The sequence below is a fragment of the Ascaphus truei genome, chromosome 2 (genome assembly GCF_040206685.1).
Source record: "Ascaphus truei isolate aAscTru1 chromosome 2, aAscTru1.hap1, whole genome shotgun sequence".
Lineage (NCBI taxonomy): Eukaryota > Metazoa > Chordata > Amphibia > Anura > Ascaphidae > Ascaphus > Ascaphus truei.
The window spans coordinates 255,616,589-255,639,223 of NC_134484.1; the positions used below are offsets into that span (position 1 = coordinate 255,616,589).

A 22,635-nucleotide genomic window follows, 5' to 3' on the forward strand; every position below is an offset into this window, starting at 1 on the left:
AAAGGGTTTTAGTAATATGCTTTTTTGCAACAAGTGAAATATTTTCTTTGCAATAAGGTTTTGCTTACAGTGATTCCCTGTCCCTAGTGTTTGTCCATTCTGTTAAGCAATGTTTCCCAGTGATTTGTTATAGGTAACCCCAAGGTATGTGCTCTCTGACAAAGGTGTGTGCTGGAGCTCCATGGTCTAAGCAGATAAATCCACAATGAGTCATCCCCTGACACATATATGTGTAGTAGATATATGAAACTCAATTAAATAGTGTTAACTGCATTTTGATTAAATCTGCAGTGCCGTCTTCAATTATAGAACGTGATTCTTTAATTCTCATTAAGTCCTGGAAATGTATTTACAGTTTTTACATTCATATATAACCAATGTATGTATTAATATTTTTTTCAGGGTGGAAAGGGAGAACCAGGAGCAATCATTGCTGCGGATGGATCTTTAATAACAGAATTTGCAGGGACACTGGGACAAAAGGTAACATAATCCCTGCTGTCTGCAGGAATCCTACTAATCCTTAACCCCTTTACTGCCAGAGGGTGCCTGCATCGCTCTGCAGGAAGAACCAACCTTTGATGTTTGAAATTCCCAGACAAACTAGAATATATGATTTTCATTTAGCCCAACATATAGTTTTCAATACACAACCTTTTTGACCTAGTTACAGAGTTTTTATCACATTGACTATATAAAAGAAAGATGGGTCCATATGTAAATATTTTAATGAATTGCATTGTGGTAGCCAATTTAGAGTCTTATTCAACAGTACATCAATCAAAGAAGCCAATAGGACATTTTTAGGACGATATTCCCACGTGTGTTGATGTAGAATAAGCCCCTTAGTACAGTTGCAATAAGTGAGTGAACAAATACAGTAGTTGGAAGTATTTTAATTTTTGATTGCAGTCTATTTTAATTGAAAACAAATATTAAGGGTAAACTTTGTTCATTGGATCTAGCAATGCCCAGCATTCCATAGACTCTCCTTGCTGGTTCCATTAGTGCAGAGGTGGCCAACTCCAATCCTCAAGGGACACCATCAGGTTTTCAAGATATCCCTGTTTCAAGTGGCTCAATCTGTGGCTCAGTCAAAGCCATCTGTGCTGAGGCAGCTATGTCCTTAAAACCTGACCTGTTGGTGGCCCTTGAGGATTGGAGTTGGCCACCCCTGCATAAGAGGTTGTTCATTTTACAAACACGCATTTATTTCTATAAGTATACAGTTTACAGACCTCCGCGTTGTGCACAGAGTAGAGGAAGTCCATCACTGCAGGATGTTTTCAAACCTTTAGACATGTCTTTTTCCAACCTCTTTGTCCATCATAATTTATATTATTTTAATCAGATTTTTACTCTTCTTGAGTTTAGCAATTATGACAAGCAATTTCTAGATGATGTGTGTGTCAGCATTTTGCAGTAGGAATATTAACCCTGGAGAAAGCGAGTTCTTCTGCATGGAGACAAATAAAATGATGTTCTCCATAGATGTAGTACTGGTTAGTATTGAACGTTTCATTTCTCTTCAGAAAGAAGAAGCTTGTGAGGTTCTGAAAGCTCATACAGTACAAAATCTATGGAGTACACTTACATTGAACAATTAAAAGGAATCAGTACCTCAACTTTAGGTTTCCAAACTTAGATCTTATTATCATTTTATACCATTGCTAAATAAAATCTCTGAGTAACCATCACTTCGTCCTGTTTGCCCCAAGTATGATGTTACTTTCTAATTTTTAAGTTATCATCAATCCAATCTCTTTTGTTAGCCAAGTTTATCCTGGCATTAATCTTGAGTAAATAAAATCACATGCAGTTATATTACTAAAACTACAACTTCGTTGTGCATTAAAACTTGTCAAATTGGCAATTTATATCAGTTTACTAAAAGTTGTAATGTTCATTTTTCTTCCAGGGCGCATCTGGTGAAGTGGGACCAACTGGGCCAATGGTAATTATTAGCATTGTCATAGCCATTCATAATGTTAGATGTTGTTAGGTGCCTATTGCTACACGGGATCTCTTTTGCAAAAAAACATAATTTCTGAATGTAGTATTAACTGTGGTACCAGTAGCATGCTAAGAAATTCTTCTTTACAATTCTCCTTCACACTGAGCCATTTTTCAGATTGCTGCTTGCATGTACAGGTCAATTCATTCATTTATAGAAATGTACTATTTCTTTTAACTCATTAGAGATGAGTAAATTTGGATTTTTGGAATCTGACACCCTTGTTTAACGTGTTTATCGAATGTCAACATTATGTGAATTGTTTTTGTATTATTTTCAAGTCTATTTTTTATTCTTTGGTTTTCAAATTGTTCCACTAAAGCTGCATAATCTGTAAGTAAATATATCTGCCATTTTGCTTTTGCCAATTTTGTTTTGTACATATTTTTACCTGTGGCATATGCTTTTTAAGTAAGAATAAATCATTAATAGATCTAAAATGTATCTTTATATTGTAACAGAATAACTGTATGTGTTGTTCTATTACATTTTCCTCTCCCAATCTTATGCTTACCTAAATACACACATAAATTAATCACTACTAATTTATTATGGTTTAGGGCCCAGTGGGAGCACCTGGAATGAAAGGAGAGTTTGGTTTTCCAGGACGAAACGTATGTATTTTGGAATAAAGTATTTATGTGTACTATGGTGAATTGATATTACTATTTCATGGTGCATTAGCTGCCCACTATATACCCTCCACACCTCAAATAACGACAGACACATTGTGTGGGGAAAACAAGGCCACAGCTTTATTTATAATTTTTCAACCCGGGTTTTACCAACTCTTTCTAACCACCTGCCAGGCTGCCCAACTGTAGTACAGAGGCCCCAACGGCATCACCGTGGATCCTGACTTCCACTGCTACCCATACCAGGCGTAACGGAATTAATCCAACCACCCCCAATGAGGGCACCATTATATCAAGTATCCTTATACCTCTTGGTCTCTCCGAGCATGGCTGTGACAAATCTTATAACAAACTATATATTGCTATCATCCCCCCCTTTTTTTTAAGAGAACAGAATATTAGCACCTTAACAAATATGAAACATAACACAGGGAGGGTGGGGTCCCTTCTGCTTCGGTGGGCCGGGTGGAAAGAGGCACACAGCCCTCTAGCTCCCTGGTGCTATATCGCCTCCCCTCCCCCATATCATCAGCTCCTCCCCCCAGGCTTAACTCCACAGCTGCCATCGGGGAGAAGTGGAGCGGCGGGAGGAGGACGGCGTGCGTGTAGGTAATCCTGAGGCTGGAGAAGGGGGTGGAGAGGCTCGCACGTGCCATGAAGTGGCACCCTTGCCGAGTGCAAGGGCCGACTATGTATATAATATACACAAACACATATTAGGTGTAGCTATATCTATAGGAGTCTTATTGGATCACAGAAAGTGGTCACAATTACCAGCACAATAAAGTATAAAGAAAAAAGGTTTTATTAGTAGTGCTAGTTTGGACTAATAAAACCTTTTTACATTATACTTTCTGTGCTGTGCTTGTAATTTACACCACTTTCCGTGATCATATTAAACTACTATTTATGTTTTCTACCGAGCACCACGTTGTCTTGTTTAGCCAATTCACCCAGTGGGTGAGGTCATTTTATGTACTAGTATATATATATATATATATATAATGTATATTTAGACGTATACTGGGATAGTAATGGAATTGAACATGTAAGTAAATGAGACCTACTGTGCATTACTTTTTGCGGGTTGGGAAATGGTGTGACTTAATTTATTTAGTCCTTTCTTTCTTGGCGATTTTTCCACTTTATATAATATTATATTTATTTTGTGAATGGATCATCCAAGAGCCATATACAGTATGTGCCTCAGTCAAAGAGACAGAGACCAGTTCTCACAAACAGCGAGACATTTCACAATTCACCTGGCACAACATCAACTGGCTTAGGCATGAACTGAGGGGGTGGACTCTCACACAAACTCTGTATGCAAAAGGCAATAACTCATGTTTGCATAGCCAGTCAGACATTTATTTATAATGACAACTTCCATGGCTTTATCAACGGTAAACAAAAGGCCTTGGTTGCCTTAACTGTACCAACGAAGACTAAATATACAAAGCATATTTACAAAGTCTCGTGTTATCCCCTGGACTTCATTCTCACCTCTCATCTAACCAATCACTGGAATTAGTCAATTACAGGACAAAGTACTGATGACAAAAATATTATGATCCTCAGGACCCATTTTGTCTGTTCATATGTGAAAAGAAAATCAGTGCTGATTTCTGTGATGAGGAAAAAGGAAATACAGCCAATGTAAAATTATGTTATTAACCACGGCTTTCCTCAACTGGTTTCTGAACTGTGCATAAAAAGAATGAATCACTGGGTCTAGTAGGTGATTCAATGGGTGTTATTAGTATTTTATAGTTTTCATTATTACTATTTTATTAAAGATTGGTTGTTATGTTGATCCCCAAAATAGAGACCTACTTATTTGTTCTTCTCTGCACTAAAGCCACTAAGTAAGTGCCTTACCTACGGTGGGGAAGATTTTTGTCCCATTTCCCTTGATATTTACAAACAACTTCTGCACATTTTATTACATTATGCGTTTAACCTTTGTTTCAGTTGTGGCTATTTTTTTGCCTATCATTACAAAGAATCACTGGCACATTACCAAGTAACAGCTTGGTCTGAGCAATTTGCTTTCATTCCTTTTCAGACTACTTATAACAATAACTTTATTTCATATAGCGCTTTGCTCTCAGAGTACTTCACAATTACAGTCAGTTCTCAGATGAACTTACAATCTATGAACTTTGGTGCCTGAGACACACGGTGATAAAGTTAATATCCAAAGTCACAAGGAGCGGACACTGGGAATTGAATCAGGCTCCCCTGTCTCAAACTCAGTGTCATTATTTACAGTCAGTGTCTTTTTCTCACTGAGCCATTAAATATTAATAAGCTAAAGAGAGGATAATGCAGGATTTGAAAAAATTATTAACAAAAAAGACCACTGTTTTATTTTTTAATGCAGACCTCCTGCATGTAAGATTTTAACATTCGTCTAAACACAAGACATGGCAGAAAGCCAGGTGTTTTGCTACAGTTTCCCACTGAATACACCTCACTTTTATTTGATGCATTTGTAAAGCTATATTATTAGTGTGTTTAGTCATCTAAATGGACTAAAATGTTGATCTATTTGTTTATGTAGAAGTAAAGAAGATGGATCTGTGGATATGGCAATATGGAACAAACATAGATGAAAAACACACAAAACAATAATGTAATACGGATGAAAAAAGCTTGAAAAATACGAATACAACTCTCAAGTAAAATAAAATAAACGCTCTGCAAAAACATCCGCTGGTCAAGACCTTAAGAAAGGGTCTAAATATTAATTATATCACATAGTCAACTTCAGGGAAGCATCCTTCCTGATATTTTCAGTGACCATGCAATAGTGTCCTGTGTAAGGAAAATTAAACCGCCCCATTCAAGCCCTAAAGTTCTCCTCACTAGAACATTTAAAAACTTTAACCCACAACAGTTTCTGGATGACCTTACCAACTGCCCATGGCACAGAATCGATTTAATTCCCGACCCCGATTCTGCGCTCGACTATTTCCAATCCGAGTTCTTAAAACTCTGCGATACCCATGCTCCACTACACAAAATAAGGGTACGGGGGGCCCACCTTCCATGGGTTACACCTGACCTTATAGCACTCTACCAGTTCAGGGATGCCTTGTGGAAAAGCTACAAAGTAACTGGCACTACCAAGGATCTCAATCACTACAGATGCATGCGGAATATGTGCACAAGACAAACAAGGCACGCAAAAGCACAATATTACGCTGACAATCTCCACCAAAATACATCAAACCCAGCTAACTTCTGGAAGGTTATCAACAATATATTCCAGCCTCTTAACCATCAACAACCAAGTAATATCACTAAGGGGGATATTACTCTGACAAACCCCACTGACATTGCAAATGCATTCAATGATTACTTTGTGGGGTGTGCCACTAACTTATTAGTGAAACGCAGCACAAACCCCAAACATGAATCTCATCCTGGGAGTATCCATACAGTCCCACCCCCTCCCAACACTGCCCACAATTTTCAATTTAGCCCAGTATCTGAAGAGGAGATTACACAAGCGCTCCTCAAACTAAAACTAAGTAGCCAATGTGGACCCGACTTACTACAATCTAGGTTCCTACGACTTGGTGCCCCAGCCATTGCCAAACCAATTGCGTCCATAGTCAACTCTATCCTGTCTGCAGGCCATATCCCTAAGACCTGGAAAACTGCCAGAGTTGTCCCAATCTTCAAAAGTGGGGACAAAAACACTGTCTCAAACTACAGGCCAATCTCACTTCTCCCAATTCTATCCAAAGTCATGGAAAAATGTGTCCACTCCCAATTAAGCGATTTCTACACCAAGACAAATTTCCCTAGCCAATTCCAGTCTGGGTTTCGTCCCAAACACTCCACCGTAACTACCCTGCTAAAAGTTTGCAATGAAATCCAGTGTGGAATGGAACGGGGACAACTCACTGGTGCAGTATTCCTAGATTTTGCAAAGGCTTTTGACACAGTTGATCATGTTATCCTGCTTAACAAACTCCAGAGCTCTGGAATAGGGAAACATGCTTTAAACTGGTTTCAGTCCTACCTATCAGGAAGATCCCAACATGTGTCCATCTCAGGCTCTAACTCCAACCCCCTAGATATCACCTGTGGTGTCCCGCAAGGCTCTGTTCTGGGGCCCCTACTCTTCTCAGTGTTCATTAATGATCTTCCCACAGCTTGTAAGGAAGCCTCAATACACATGTATGCAGATGACACAATCCTATATGCACACAGCCATAGCCTCTCTGACCTTCAACACATACTTCAGTCTGACTTTTTGAGACTCGAAAACTGGATTTCTCAAAACAAACTGTTTTTAAACACTGACAAGACTGTAACAATGGTATTTGGGACCAAGACTAAATTTGTAAAGATTCCAGTGACTGAGCTCCTGATTAGAACCAATGCTAACACCACCCTAACACCTGTCACTAGTTTTAAATACCTGGGCTTATGGTTTGACTCCCACTTAACATTCGGGATGCACATTGATACCCTGACAACCAAGACCTATGCCAAACTAGGGGTACTTTACAGGAACAAATCCTCCCTAAGTCTCCTAGTCAGAAAGCGTATTGCACAGCAGATGCTAATGCCAATTATTGACTATGGAGACATAGTATATGGCTCGGCTCCTCAAACCCACCTTAGCAAACTTGACACCCTCTACAATTCAATTTGTCGTTTTGTTCTCCAATGCAACTATAACACACATCACTGCGAAATGCTCAAATAACTAGATTGGTCATCACTAGAGTCTAGGCGCAAAGTTCACCTTTCCTGTCTCACCCTCAAATACTTTCTGGGCAAGCTACCCAGCTACCTGAACAAGCTCCTCACCCCTACCACATACAGCACCTATCACCTGAGATCAGACTCCAAAAGACTATTCATGGTCCCAAGGCTCAACAAAGTATCCGGACGTTCCTCCTTCTCCTTCCGTGCACCCCAAAACTGGAACAACCTACCAGAGACTCTCATATCCACCACCAGCTTAAGTTCTTTCAAATCTAAGGCTGTCTCACACTTTAATCTGGTCTGTAACTGTTTCATACGCTCATAATATATATTTTCTTTAACTGTGCACGCAATGTCTCTGTATATAATGTATACCTTGTTCATTTATGTAACTGTACTTGTAACCATGTATTATTTGTTTTACTCTGTGCCTAGGACATACTTGAAAACGAGAGGTAACTCTCAATGTATTACTTCCTGGTAAAATATTTTATAAATAAATAAATAAATATACTCAACAGTTCTGCAGTGTGAGATAAAGGCTTTAACCCTTAGATAGTGTGGTGATGATGTTTAAGGACGTCTGAGGAGATTTATCTCCAGAGGTATATGAAATTTCTCACCCCAGAGTGTCGTCCTCTACGTATCTGATGGTTTATGTAATTAGTCACAAATTCTTATTGTAGCTGTCCTTGTTTGGGGTATCTTAAAGACATAAATATAATGCACAACAATAAAGTGATAAAGGTAAGATATAGCATCAATGTTTTACTGATCCAAACACTTATTAATTGCAGGGTCGTCCAGGAATAAATGGAATAAGAGGACAAAAAGGTGCACAGGGCGCCCCAGTGCCTGTAAGTACAAACATGTACACTACATATGTATCTGCTGTTGTTTGATTGTGTTGACAAGTGCAATGTTCTTTGGAATTGTCATAGGCTGGGATCAATGTTAAAGGGTCAATAAGACAGTATGTCATAGACTTGAGTGTGTTAACAAACGAATGAAGACCTTGAGGTTTTGAAAACTCTTGATACACAATTACAACTACAGAAAACTCCAGTTGTTCCATTAAAAGCTACCACAGCCGGCAGAAATCTTACTTTTTAAAACTGAATTAGCTGTCCTAATGGATTTTCATGTACATGTATAAAGCAAACTATCTGTCGTTCGACTTTCAAACTGCTTTCTAATGTTGCATCCTTCAGCAGCAAAATAGTTATTAGTAGTCATTAAAGATGGGGGAGAACCAAATCTGAGCCCCCCAAACTCACACAGTTCAAAATTATACAAACCACAACTCAGCCCCCAATGCCTAAAAAAGAGGCAGAACCTTGTTTTGACTTTAGTTCAGAGGTAATACCCTGCGTGCATTCAATCTCAGCTCCTCCCCTACTCACTCCCATCGCCCAAGTCCCGATCCCCAGCTCCTCCCCACCAGAAGCTTCTGCTGATCCCCAGCTCCAACACACTCATCATTCCCCATAACCCCATCATCCATCACCCCCTACACACGCCCCTTCATACATTGTACCATACTTTATGACCTTCGCACAACACCTGATCAACCGTTTCTTTAAGATGATTGTAGACTCTCATAATTATCCACTCCCTTCTATTGCCTTGAAATTTGTCGAAGGCCACTGTAACAGCATGGGGATTAAGGAAAAGACTTCCTTACAATACAGTTTTGCAGAAAAGTTAATTTATTTAAATGAAAAAACATGTCCCCCTTTTCGATCTGGGGAGAAGTTGGGCCACACAAAGTTACATCAACTTCCTTTCACTTGATGGCCCATCTAATTATTTGACCATCAAGACATCCCACTAAGGACTGATTCATTCAGTCCCTAATACATTTGGAGATCCCATTATGACCTGAAACTAAGGTTCATGCTCTGCAGATGAACATACATTCAAATGATCATACAAATTGCCCCCCACATTTATTTAAGACTCAAATTCCTGGCTTTCCTCTGCCACAAGAAAAAGTAATTTTTTTCTTTTTATTTCACCTAACTTTAGAAAAGGGTAGGATGAACACAAATAAAACCAAGTCAATGGTGAGTTATCTTTAAAATAAATACATAAATAACATATTTACAGAATATGTCTCAAAATCATAATTGTCATCATCATTACCAGAAAAAAAAAAAGGAATTTTGTTTTCATTTAAATGAGAATATCTGTAGCAGTAATACCAGTTTTTGTTTCTTTGAATTGTATCTGGAAAAATAAATGTCAGGGCTGGATTTTCCCATACAGTATGTACCATATCTTATTTGTGTCTGAACAAATCCTTTACTCTAAGACTGAGACTCTTAGCTGTGGAATAGATATTAGTTTGGAACGATGAAGCGTTAGTACTTGTAGCCATGAGAGCAGTAAAGAAAACTAAGATGAGTCATTCTTCACTTCTGTATCATACACATGACAGGGTCCTCGAGGACTACCTGGCCCACCTGGACCTCCTGGACCTGTTTTGAACACGAAAGGAGTAAGTATCTCCCCCAGATTAACTTGCCTGAGCAGTGAAGGGTTAAACAGTTGCCGTTAATTACGTTGCTGTGTAACAAATGTATTTTTTTTCTAAATCCCAAATAGACTCTTTATCCAGTCCCTACCAGACCTCACTGCAAAATGCCTGTAAGTTCTAAATAAAAGTCCTCCATATTTAATATTAAGCGCCCAAAGCTATAACAGAGCAATATATGCTCTCCAATTTTGCATTCACTAACCTGCATGTTTTATACTGCTAATTTTATGTTGAAAATATGCATATTACAGTACTTAGGAAAAAATACTGTCTGTCAATTAAATTTACAGGTAAGAATAATTGAGGAAGTGCCTAGACACAAAATATCTTTATTATGGTCTTAAACATCACTGACTTGTTTTGTGCTTAATTTAGCATTTTCATTACAAACTACAATGTATCCTAATTGCTTTCTAAATGTCACAAGAATTGGTAGGCAGCGGGTCACGTATGCACACAAAATAATGTTTCTTCTGATTCAGTGCACCTTATTCTGCATGTGGCTTCATCAAATGTAAGAAGCTTGTGAATGGAGTAGCTTTGAGTCTTCCCAAACTTCAAGCTGACTTGCATGGTGTAACATTGGACGAAAGTACCGTAATACATTGAAACTATGGAGGTTTCTTTATTTAACTGCAATAATGAAGTTCAGGGCACGGTCACATGGAAATTCTGACTAAAGTCAGTGCTGGAATACATTATAGCCTTCTTAAATAAATAGGCTATAAGGTATCTTCCTGTGCCAGAAGGTGTCTCAAGGCAGAAGATTGCTTATTAGATATGCTTCTCTATCCCAGAAGAGGGTAACGTGCTTTGTATAGGTATGAGCAGTCAATGAGAAGTAGAGTTCAAAACTAAGTATGCTGTGACAGTGGTGCTAGCGATCAGTTGGTTTAGCTCACACTGCTAGAGCTGTTGTTTTAAATAAGAGGTTGTGTGGGTTCAACTTCTGATCCTCTTGGGTCTGACACCACACCCCATTCCTAAGGTGCCTTAGACTTGTCAACCCAATAACACTTTGTATGCTATGAGAAGTCAGCAAAATCACTTCCCGCATTTTGTAGAGTTTTTATTTTTTATTTTAAAATAAAGTATTTCAATTCAGTATGTATCTGGCACTGTGGCAGATGAAACACTGAATACTTTCGTCTTTGTTCTCTTATACCGTAGCCATTTTTGTGCATGTCCTTCATTTGGCATGAAAATGAGTGCTCATACTTGTTGTAGCTCTCTGGATTCATTTAAAAGCAGACTACTTTCACTTCCTGGTTGACAGTTTAATTTTCCTTATGGATCACACCTGAGATACCTGTGAGATACGCTAAAACCTAGATTTACTACACATGTGAGCAGTGAGCATTTCAAAAGTAGGATGTGACAGTGATACTACCCATCAGCTGGTTTGCTCACACTGCTAGAGCTGTGGCCTAGAAAAGTGGTGGTTGGGGTTTTCTAGTCCTTACACAGTGCATTTTTTGTGTAAAAAAAAAAAAAAGTGCCGGTACTAACAAAATTGGTACTAAAAATCAATAATACAAATCAAAATGTTTAACATTTATAGATACTGTTTATTACTCTGATCTTCAAAACATACAAAAACTAGAGTTTCATAGCAAATTCAATTTTTTCATCAAGTTCTCGTCTGACAAAACATCCTGGGTGGGTTCCTTTCTTTGGTGCCTGTGATTGAGCATCGTCCTTGAAGTAACCATGAATCAACGTATTTTGTAGGCTGGAATCGTGGGCGGGGGTGGTCCAACAACTCTGATGAATAAAAGTGTGGAAACGGTTTTCATCATCAACAAAACTCTGGTCGGGCTGATGATCCAATTAATTTGTGAAAATCCTCGTTCACATTCACTTGAAGAAAGGGAAATAGTACTTAGAGCGTGTAAGTGCAGCACTTTTGCCGGATATGTTTTTGGTCAGATACTCACGAAATCCGTAAATCATATCTCTTTGTTTAGTTGAAGTCTAATCTACAGGTTTCTAACTTCCATCTCTCTGAATGTCAATTGAGTGTTAACATCTTCAGGCCACTGTTTTTGATCAAGCACGCAAGATCGCTGTGCTAAATTAGCATCTTCATTATCAAGCAGCCATTTTTCGATTGATTCTTTTAAATATCTGTAAAAACCATCCGGATCAATTGGAGGATTATTTTTGCAATCTTTTTTGTGAAGTGAAACTCTCAGGAAGCTGAGACGTCCACCAGTTTTGGGGGCATTTTCATAAATAGGGCCTAGGATCGTCTGTGTTTCTTCAAAAACATGTACAAGAGCTTTTATCTTTTGATCTGCTCTGTAAAGGTCCATGTTGCACTCTTGCAAGTCCAAGCTCAATTTCGGACAAATTTTGAACACATCAACCCTCACATGTGCATTTCTCATTTTTGTCTCTCGTAGAATAATGCTTCGTTTCTTCAAAATGTTGCACCAAAACTTGATAATTTTCCCACACCATGAAACTGACTGGAAACTGGATGCCACCCATTGCATGCTGAAGATTCATCTAATTTTTAACAATTGAACCTCCAGCAAGTTTGTGCACACTTGCAATTCTCTGCTATTTTTCAGCGACGCCTGATAGAAGAGCTAAAGCTTATCAATGAACGCATTAAATCTATTGATTCCAGAGACCTTTTTTTTTACCGTATCACTGACTGACAGTTCTATCCTGTGATTAGGCAAAGCAGTCCAGACGAGGAAAAAAGCGGAGCACTGTGAGAATAAGTAAAGGGGGGGCTACAAACCTTGCATGAATAAAAAAAATCCTTTATTGATCCAGCGACATCAGGAAAAATATATGTACATCTCGGACGCGTTTCGCGCAACAGCGCTTTGTCAACAAGTAGCCCCCCATGTACTTGTTCTCACAGAGCTCCGCTTTTTTTCTCGTCTGGACTGCTTTGCCTATACCCCTCTTCAGCGTGATGGATGTGGATCAATTGGACAGCCTGCAGATCATACCTGCTGTGAGTACGCCTGTATTCTTTCTTCATATGGAGAGACTATGTATGTGTGACACTAGGGAGTTAGTCCAGAACATTTGACAAGATAGTGTGTTCATATACAGTCTATTCTTGTCTATCCCCAGGACACATATATAATTGACTTCTCACCTCTGAGATTACATATATACACACCAACACAGTGGCACTCATGTTAACTCACATGGTTCCTGTTCATTACAAGTTCTTCATTTCTAAGGACATTGTCATGTGAAGCTTGAGCACTGACACAGAGAACTCCGTTTCTCACTCCAAATTGCTATCCCGTGATTAGCACAGTGCCACACTAGTCCTTCATTAGTTTCTTAACTCCACTGTTACACCCCAACCTCACAGCCGCACCACCACACGCAACACAAACTAAATCATTTTTCAAGTAGTCTTCTGTCATCCCATAATACTAGAGAAAATTGAGGTAAAGAATTAAAAGTTCCTTTTGCTATAACACTTTGAAGATTGACCAACTCCAAAAATAATTTTACCAGTGTGTTCATTCCACTATCCGTGACACACATTCGAACTTACACGATTAGGGTAGATTTTTGGCTTAGGGTAGTTAACTTGTCGATTATGAATGAAATTTTACTTTTCGACCTAATAATTTCTTTAGCCAAATGTGATTCACGATGTTAATACGTGCATTTGCATTATAAAGAATACGACCCATGTCAATTTCGTTTAGTTCTTGCAAATCAATTTCAGATTCAAAATCATTAAACGATTGGTTTTCTTTTGGCACTTTATATAAAAATTTGTTGGCGGTAATCACTTTTTCGCAAGATAACACCTTTAAAAACACGTTTAAAGGTCTCTTTGTCGGCTTCCTTGTGATCAAAAAGTTTTTTCTGCAAGAACATCAGTTGTTGCTGTCGATTTTCATCTCATTGTTGGCCCATTGTATAGATATTTTCATTCCTATCTTTTTTTCAACTCCGAGAGTTCCAACTTTTCGGCAGGTCGTCCAGCCTAGTTTCTTATTGCGAATAGATAGTCAATCATATTTCATGTAAAAATTGTTTTTTTGATCCAAATTCAACACCAGATAAATCAGGAACAGAAACCGATGCCGTTAATTTTTTTTCTCTCACTTCATCACTTGTTCTAGCTTTTTTATTCACGGGAGGTGGAAAGAAACTCATTATTTTGATTTTCAAAGTTGGGGTAATTTATGAACAAAAATGAATATGCTATAAGGCTTTCCAAAAGGAAAATAAAAATAAATAGAAAAAAAGTCCTGTAAACGGTACAAAAGAGCCTCAGGCGCTAAGACCAACGTGACCTAAAGATGGTAGATGTACAACCCAACAATAACACTTACAAAAATTAAAGCTTTACAGATCACAAGATAAGTAAATACAGAAATTAGTAGAATTAAAAAACCTCAAATGAGAAATCATATAAAGTCACACAATGCCAGTTAAAAAAGGAAGGTACTGCTCTCTCACCAGAGAGAATCAATCGCGAAAGCATACACACAAACACACACAATTCCACCCCCCTACAGCACAATACCCCACACCTCCCCTCTACAGCACAATACCCCACACCTCCCCTCTACAGCACAATACCCCGCAACTTCCCAACCAGCATAATAACCCACAATCCCCCCTACAGCACAATGCCCCATAATCCCCCTGCCCCCTCTACAACACACACGCAACAAGCAACAAAAGTACTTTTAGCATATAAAATATCAACGTTTGCTATTTGGTTATGTTAAGATGGAAGCTGGAGAAAATGGCATTTTCTGGATGTGTTTTGGGAATGCTTTTTAGCAGCCTAATGTGCAAACACTACATCCCTTGGCTCCGAACATGGAAACAGGAGTGGGTTAGCCCCTTCTCTACTCAAAATAATTGCTGAGCCAGTAACCCCTAAAGCATTGGCATAAAGGGGATAAATGGACCCACAGATTCTTATACAGCAGATGTACCAAGATCCATATTAGCACATTTTGTTAATGAAACACCAAAAATCTTACTTGCTGAGAGAGATAAACACACAATCACAGCAAGCTCAAGAAACCCCAAAACCCACCAATATATATATATATATGGGAACACAAAAGAAAAAGATACCTCTGAAATAGCACTCAGACAAATAATTGCAAAAATATAAAGGGTACTTTAATAAAATTCAAAAGATAACAGAAAAACAAACAGCTAACCAATGAACCCGCCTGACTATAATAGATTAGTGGACAAAAGAAAATAACAAAAGTTAATGTATACAAAACCCAATAAAAATAAAAGAAAAAATATGTATGCTTTTTTATTAATCTCATCTGTACTGCAACCAGCCTACTATAGTGTTTTTTTAACACTTCAACTGTCATCAATTCAGCACCATGGTTTTCTTTGATTGTATGCTTTTGTTAGTTTGTATCTTTGACCTTTTTGTATGATGTCCTTCAGTTAGCAATATTCCTTGGGACCGGCCGGTCTGATTTATTTCACTGCAGGAAATTACTTTTTCCTTCAGTGAGTTAGGTCTATTCTTTGGGGCATCAACTTTTCTTTTATTTTTATTGGGTTTTGTATACATTAACTTTTGTTATTTTCTTTTGTCCACTAATCTATTATAGTCAGGCGGGTTCATTGGTTAGCTGTTTGTTTTTCTGTTATCTTTTGAATTTTATTAAAGTACCCTTTATATTTTTGCAATTATTTGTCTGAGTGCTATTTCAGAGGTATCTTTTTCTTTTGTGTTCCCATATTTAACTTTTCCTCAAGCACCACCTACAGTTTATTTTTTCTATCTGTTATAATTATTTCAGGTATATTTTTCCTGATTTAAGTAGGTTATTTAGACTTTGCATTAATTTTTTGGAAGTGATGCGGTATTCATTTTTGTGTCTTTGATATATATATATATATATATATATATATATATATATATATATATATATATATATATAAATTAGTGTCAAAATGAGAAATGCCCAATGCTACATCCAATATGACAAAAAAATATATTAGTACAATACTTCAATGCTGATATTCTCATGAATAAGAGTTATTTAGTTAAACCCTTTGGCCAAGGCTTTATAAGCCTGCAAGCCACGCCAAGGCATAACCAAATTTGAAGGTCCAAACTCTACCTGGTTAGCGAAAGGCCTCAGTTGTCACCCGGTCCTGCGCTCCAATGAAGAAGTTGCCCAATTTCTGGCGCTGACCAGTGGAGGAGGGAGGCACAACTCAAATGAACGGCAGCTAACTGCCGTGAAGAGTTGGGACCCGGGCGCTCCAACGACAGCCAGCCGGGCCCCCCACACTTACCGGGACAATTATTCCGGCTCTTCCCACCTGCTTATCGGCCCATCCGCATTGCATCACTCGAAAAATTAGGTGACGCACACTGTACCCCACAAAAAAAAAAATGGTATTACACCATTCTAGGCATTAGGTTGGTGCCTTAAACTTATCAACTCTATACAGTCAGTATGGAATCATATTTTGTGCAAAAATCATTCTCCCGCACAACCGATCCACCACTGGAACCTCCGCTAGAAGGTATGTTTTAGCGGTTAAGGTATGGGGTTAGTTTTAGGGGTTTTAGCGGTTAAGGTAGGGGGTTAACTTTAGGTATTTTAATGGTGAGGGTAAGGGGTTAACTTTAGGGGTCTTTAGTGGTTAGGGTAGAGGGTTTTAGGGTAATGGCTTACAGTAGAGGGTTTTAGGGAAAGAGTTAAGCTTAGGCACCTACCTTAGCTGTGAAACAGCGGTAACCAAATGTCCAAGATCGCTCCTTTAAATATACTTTGCAGAGCATTAGCGCATCTCCCTGTCATGTATCTCTGGTGTGCTCCTTATTCAGCATGCATATGTGTCTCCTTAATTTGTTTGGAGACGTTTGAGGAGAAATATATATATATATATATATATATATATATATATATATATATATATATATATATACAGTGGTTGACAAATCACCAAAAAATCTACTCGCCACACAAAAAAATCTACTCGCCACCTAGTACCAAACGTGTGCTGGGCCAAAATCCACTCACCCGGGGCGAGCAAATGTATAGGTTTGTCGAACACTGTTATATATATATACACAATGACGGACTTTAATAAATCCATTCGGATTTTTTAGTACCAATCCGCAGACAGTTTTTTTGGGAGGGGAGGGAGCACTGATTTGAACATTCCTACATTTTATATACTGTACATGCATACTGTACGCTCTCATTGGTATCTTTGAACAAAGTTCAGTCCCTCAAGTAAATACCGTTTTTATATGTAGAGCTGCTTTCCCCCCCTCCCCCCCCCCTTATGGGAGATCTTGCTATTGCTACAGATGTCATGGTACTAAATACCTGTGAGGGTCCAGGAGATACTGAGGGTCCGCGATGGTAAGGAAACAGGACAGGCTTTTGGTGATCCTTCAGGCTCTTTGCATGGTTTCAGCGCCTCCAGTCATAGCAGGCTCCAGATGTACTGGAGACCCCACCATGACAGTTCTCAAGTATACCTCTACCCAATAGACTGTTACTTAGGCAGAGGTATATAAAACAGGATCCTTTATTGAGGCAGCCACTGCAGTTGTCATTACAGCGTATGAATGGGTTTTCAGGATCAGTCCCAGGCCTCTGGATGGTACTGGACTTCTTGCAATCTTGAGGCCTTGCAATCTGGTAGGTCTCCTACCCCTCAACCCCTTAAGGGGCTGAGAGCCTGTCTCCTCCTGGCCAGGAGAGACTCAGCTCCACTCCTCCTCAGACCAGACTCGCCACTAGACTCTGTAATTTAGGACACTTCCTCCCTAAGGCACACAGGGGGAGGGCACAGAGTCTGCACCATGATTGGCTGTACACAGACTCAGTTCACCTCCACCCCAGTCACTCAAGGAGGCAGCATGAGGGGGGGTAAACCCCACAGGACAGCCTACCACTGCCTATAACTACTAGGACTTACGTGACAGGAGGTAGAAAGTATACTCTGGACCAGCCATGGCTACATATACATCTGTCACACTGTCGGGAAAGATGTCAAAGTAAGCACAACAATTTTCTAAATGATATTTTTATGCCAGAGATGTTTAAAGCATGCTCCATGATACAACAGCTTCTGACAAACAGAATAAAGGAAGGATATGCAAACATGTTTATTTATGTCAGCATATCTCTGAGATCCGGGCTGGAAAATATTTGATGATTAATGTAGTTGTTACTGTCAGGAAAGTGTCATTTTATTTATTGCTGTCTCTTATTCAACCTGTGAAAATAATCCATCATTACCCAAATCTTCTTTTTGTCTTTATAGTTTAAATGTATTTTTTTTTTTGCAGCTTTGTTAATGTAATAGGCAATAGTCAATCATTGCATGTAATTGACAGCATGGTGTATGTGAAGGCAGCATGCTAAGCACTAAACAATTAAAGGGGCAGTCCTGTATAGCAGAGCAAACATGTAACCAATGTATCTGTGTAATTGGCTACCTTTGAAAAGATGAGTAACCCCACAAGGCAATTTACAGCATATTGAATATGACCCATTCAAGTGAATATGTTATATATATATATATATATATATATATAAAATCATAGAGACTGCCTCTTTAAATGAACAGAATAGAGGAGAATGAATGTAATAAGACGTTTGGGTCCGAGCATGCTCCAATATCTAAATATTAATCACAGGATCAACATTAACATATGAATTGAATATGTTTGTCTTTTGCAGGTAGACACTACTGAAGGTGTAGCCAGTATGTGCGGTATGTGTATACTGTAAATATATATATATAAATGTATTCTGTATAGAGTCTTGCAATTAGCAGTTGAAATAGTTAATATGGATGGAATGATTATACTTCTTGGTAAAGGTTAAAAACAGTAAGGATAAAATGTAATAGATTGGTAAAGTAGGTTATGTTATTTTATGATACCGTTCTTGGAGTTTAGTATATTGTATATAGTATTGTCTTGTGTAATGTTATCCACTACTCCTGGACATAAAGGCTACTCACTAGAAAGCTACAGTCAGCTTGCCCTATTTAAAGCAGCCTTCCATTAAAAGAAACCTGGGTGGGAAAGAAGAGGTCTCCGGAGCTCAACCACATTGATTTCACTTCTGGGGAATCACTGCTTGCCAAGATACTGACTGTACTGTACCTCCGCAGGTGCTACTTGTGCTGCATGGAGGTTTAAATGTTTAAATCCCCTGTATCCTAGGCATCCCACCTGCTCCTTTAAACAAGTTCAGGGAATAAGGTTAAAAGGTGTGTGTACCTCTCTGTACATTCAGCAGCTTCCTACTTAGTCTGAAGATATTGAACAAACTTTTTTGGTGGCACCAGCTCTGAAGGGGTTATTTATTAAAGTGTGATGGTGCCGACTGGACACTGTCCCACGAAAACTCCCATCGTCTTCACGTCTTTAACGTCCCATCTAAAAAACACATCTGGAATGCTCAGCTAGGGTTCTCCTTGTACATATTTCATTTTACACACTTTAAAAAGTAATATTTTTATTATTTTTTTGCATTCCTGTTATTCTGTTTCTGCAGATGCGAACTTAATATGTTAACGTAGAAGAATAGCATGATAGGGTATATAGGTGGTACGCTATTTCCTCAGTCTTTCAACCATGTCTGTAATCCCCACAAGTTAAAGGGTAGATGTGTGATGGCCATTCACTAGAATGGTCACTTTTGCTTGATCACATGTATAGTCCATTAATGAATCTAATTTAAAAGCATATATATTATACACATTGTATATTTCAAATGATTTCAAGCCACTGTCCTACAACACTATACATTGAAAAAGCAGTACATTATGGCTGCCTTTTGTAGGTCCCCCCTTCCACAGTTTCACAAATCTATTAACATGTCAGCAGATAACAGGCAGGACACCTTCACCATAATTCCCAAGGAGAGGCAGGAGAAAGACTCGGCACTACTTGGCCCTCTAAACCATGTATTTTCATCTCCAAACATCCATGTCAATGTATACATGTGTCTCTGTGTGAACCCTGTTTCTATGTTCAACTGACACTTCAACTCCATTACAAATTCCCAACTGTCCCCCCTAGAACCCTGCGCTGGTGGCTCATCCAAAGGTTCCATGAGCAGCAGCTCAGCTCTTGCACTGTCTTTGCCTCCTTTAGGGCATTACTCTTTCAATATTCTGTGAAGATGTCTTTCTGGTGCTGGAGAAAAATGAAAGTCCCATTCATTTAAAGCAGCAGTCCAAACTGCCGGGTTTTTTAACGTTTTACTTTTTTCCTTTTAATATGGACATCATTACAGTCCACACAATGATACGTAATTAGCTAAGTTGCCGATCGATCGGTGAATATTCGGCTCGAGGGTTCAATAAATGGCTGTCAGTGCAGCATAAGAGGACCAAAGATGCAAAGTTCTGTGGGGAAGATCATGTGACCAGGCAGTCACTAGATACAATTAGTTCACTGCTAAAAAGAGAAGGGGCCTGTGTTTCTAGCATATACATTATACACATTCAGAGGAGTCCCTTACTGCAAATAACAGTAAAGCGAGTTGATAATCTCCGACGTTCTTTGTTAATATTAGTTGATTGTCCTGGCACATGTTCCATCTGGGATTCCAATAGTAAACGATTGAGAACTACTATTATAGACATATACACCGTTATCGGAGTCCAAGAATCCATATATATTAAATGAGACGTGGTAGTTCTGAACCAAAACAAAATGTGAATGGAACGAACAAGCTTCATTGACTTCAGGCCGGTTTTACCTATGGTGCGCCTTTAGGCACTCACCTTTTTGCCCTGACACCCTCCTCCTCCTTCAGTGTCACAACGTCAAATGACGTCGCAACGTCACGTGGCATCAAATCATGCCGTGACGTCGCGTTTTTATGGTAACGTAATGCCGAAGCTGGAGGAGGGAGGTGACGGAACGGAGCACCGGCCTTCCCAAATCTTCCGGAGGTGGTAAATGGGAGGAAATGGAGGCGGTGGGGCGCTGAAATGTCGCCCCCCCCCATGGATTTTGCCATCCAATACCTAGTGGGCCTATTGGGAAATACGGGCCTGACTTCACTGATGTTCGAAATAACCTTGTAATGAGTAAGACTTACTCCAAATGACTGTGGAGAATGGCAGATAAGTAAGCCTTCATGTATCAATAATATGTATAGTAAGGGATTCTTCTCAATTAATTATTCATTTTTTTTTCTCTCACAGGTCCCAAAGGAGAAAAGGGCTCTTTTGGACTACCTGGCTCATCAGGTTCAAAAGGAGAAAGAGGCGATGTAGGCCCACCTGGGCCACAAGGTGCAGTATAATAAATAGAAATATAATACACCAGTCATCACTTTTGTAAAAATTGTTGAATGTAATTGATATTTAATTCTATTGCCTATTATTGAACACAAAAATGAAGCTATTAGTTCTGCTTCAGTGAACTAATGAGTCGGTTATGGAAAGCGTTAAGGATCATACTTAGTAAGCAGCGCCACTCCATGAGACATATTTAATGCTGCAATAATCAGTGTGGCCCTTTTCGACCCTTGGAAGTGAATGGTCGTAAGGTGTTTTCTGGTACCAGAAGATGTCTTATGGAGAAGCACTGTTTAGTACATGTTACCCTTTAGGGTCTGTTCATTTTAATAGGTGGAAGGTGTCTTATGGAGTAGCACTGCTTAATAAATATGGTCCTGAGGGTGTATTTTAAGTTCTATGCTGCCAGATTTGTTATGGATCGTGATACCTTTTAATGGAGTTTCTCATGGTACATGAGCTTTGGAGACCTCACAAGTCCTTTGTTTCAGCTTTCGGTGTACCTGGAGAGGATACTTGGGAAACAAAATTTGGAATTGTACATATGAGGAGGTGGCTTGCCACGTCTTGAAAGTTCATGTACTAACAACATCTCTGAAGACATTGATATGTTAAAAGGTATCACAACCTGTAACATGCAACAAATTAGACCAATATGGCATCTGGATCTGTGAACTAAACCTTTTCATGCTAATATATGAGTCTCTTCCATCACTAATGGAGCCCAACTACTGTATATACATGTGTTGTATCTAAAACAGACTGATAGCACTATTTTATCAGACATGATTTTCTTTGTTAGCTTTCTTCTAGAGCTACAATGCATTTTCTGTGAAGAAGTTCTGGTAGACACTGTTGGACTTTATGGTATACAAGGTTTTATATAACTTGTGTGATGTGCATTGATTGTTACACACCGATGTAATACTAAAACAAAACAAAAATTGCAGTAAGGAAGGTCTACTTATCAAAGTCCCAAAACTGGAGTAAAATTACAGCAAAAAATTAAAACTGATTTATTAACGTAAAGGATTTATTTATTTTCTCCTTTGATACATTTGGTCCTGATCTGCACCAGCTTTGCCCCAGTTTGGTTGCTGGTAGACTTTGATAAATCGACCCAGTGGTATTACTATATAATCAAATACTCTTGAGATTCGCAGATCTGTAGCTATGATGTTTTTATATTTGTTACCTACCAACAATAGCCTTCTTTTATCTGGGTCTCAGTTATAAAAATGAATTGTCAAACTCCAGAGCCTGTTTACTTGACACCATCATATCACATGCTATTATGCATCAATAATCTATTTTGGGCATGGTTTGAAATTATTAATTGTCATGAAGTGTTCATTACATTAATCAGCATAATTGTTTTAATATTAATTAAATAGATAAATTGCACACACCATATGATAACATTAATGCTGTTAATT

At 38.7% G+C, this 22,635-nt stretch overlaps 1 protein-coding gene across 4 annotated transcripts in view; it reads left to right on the top strand.

Moving 5' to 3' along the window:
• The window catches only part of COL15A1 (collagen type XV alpha 1 chain), a 378,174-nt gene that overhangs the window by 323,661 nt on the left and 31,878 nt on the right, over window positions 1–22,635 (top strand). For 3 of the 4 annotated variants that reach the window (XM_075586146.1, XM_075586144.1, XM_075586143.1), the window contains 8 exons: window positions 403–483; window positions 1,919–1,954; window positions 2,575–2,628; window positions 8,175–8,234; window positions 9,818–9,877; window positions 9,985–10,026; window positions 18,616–18,649; window positions 21,104–21,193. In XM_075586146.1, the coding sequence (XP_075442261.1) occupies window positions 403–483; window positions 1,919–1,954; window positions 2,575–2,628; window positions 8,175–8,234; window positions 9,818–9,877; window positions 9,985–10,026; window positions 18,616–18,649; window positions 21,104–21,193 (457 nt within the window). The remainder of the gene's footprint in view (window positions 1–402; window positions 484–1,918; window positions 1,955–2,574; window positions 2,629–8,174; window positions 8,235–9,817; window positions 9,878–9,984; window positions 10,027–18,615; window positions 18,650–21,103; window positions 21,194–22,635) is intronic. The other variant, XM_075586145.1, reaches the window with a different exon arrangement.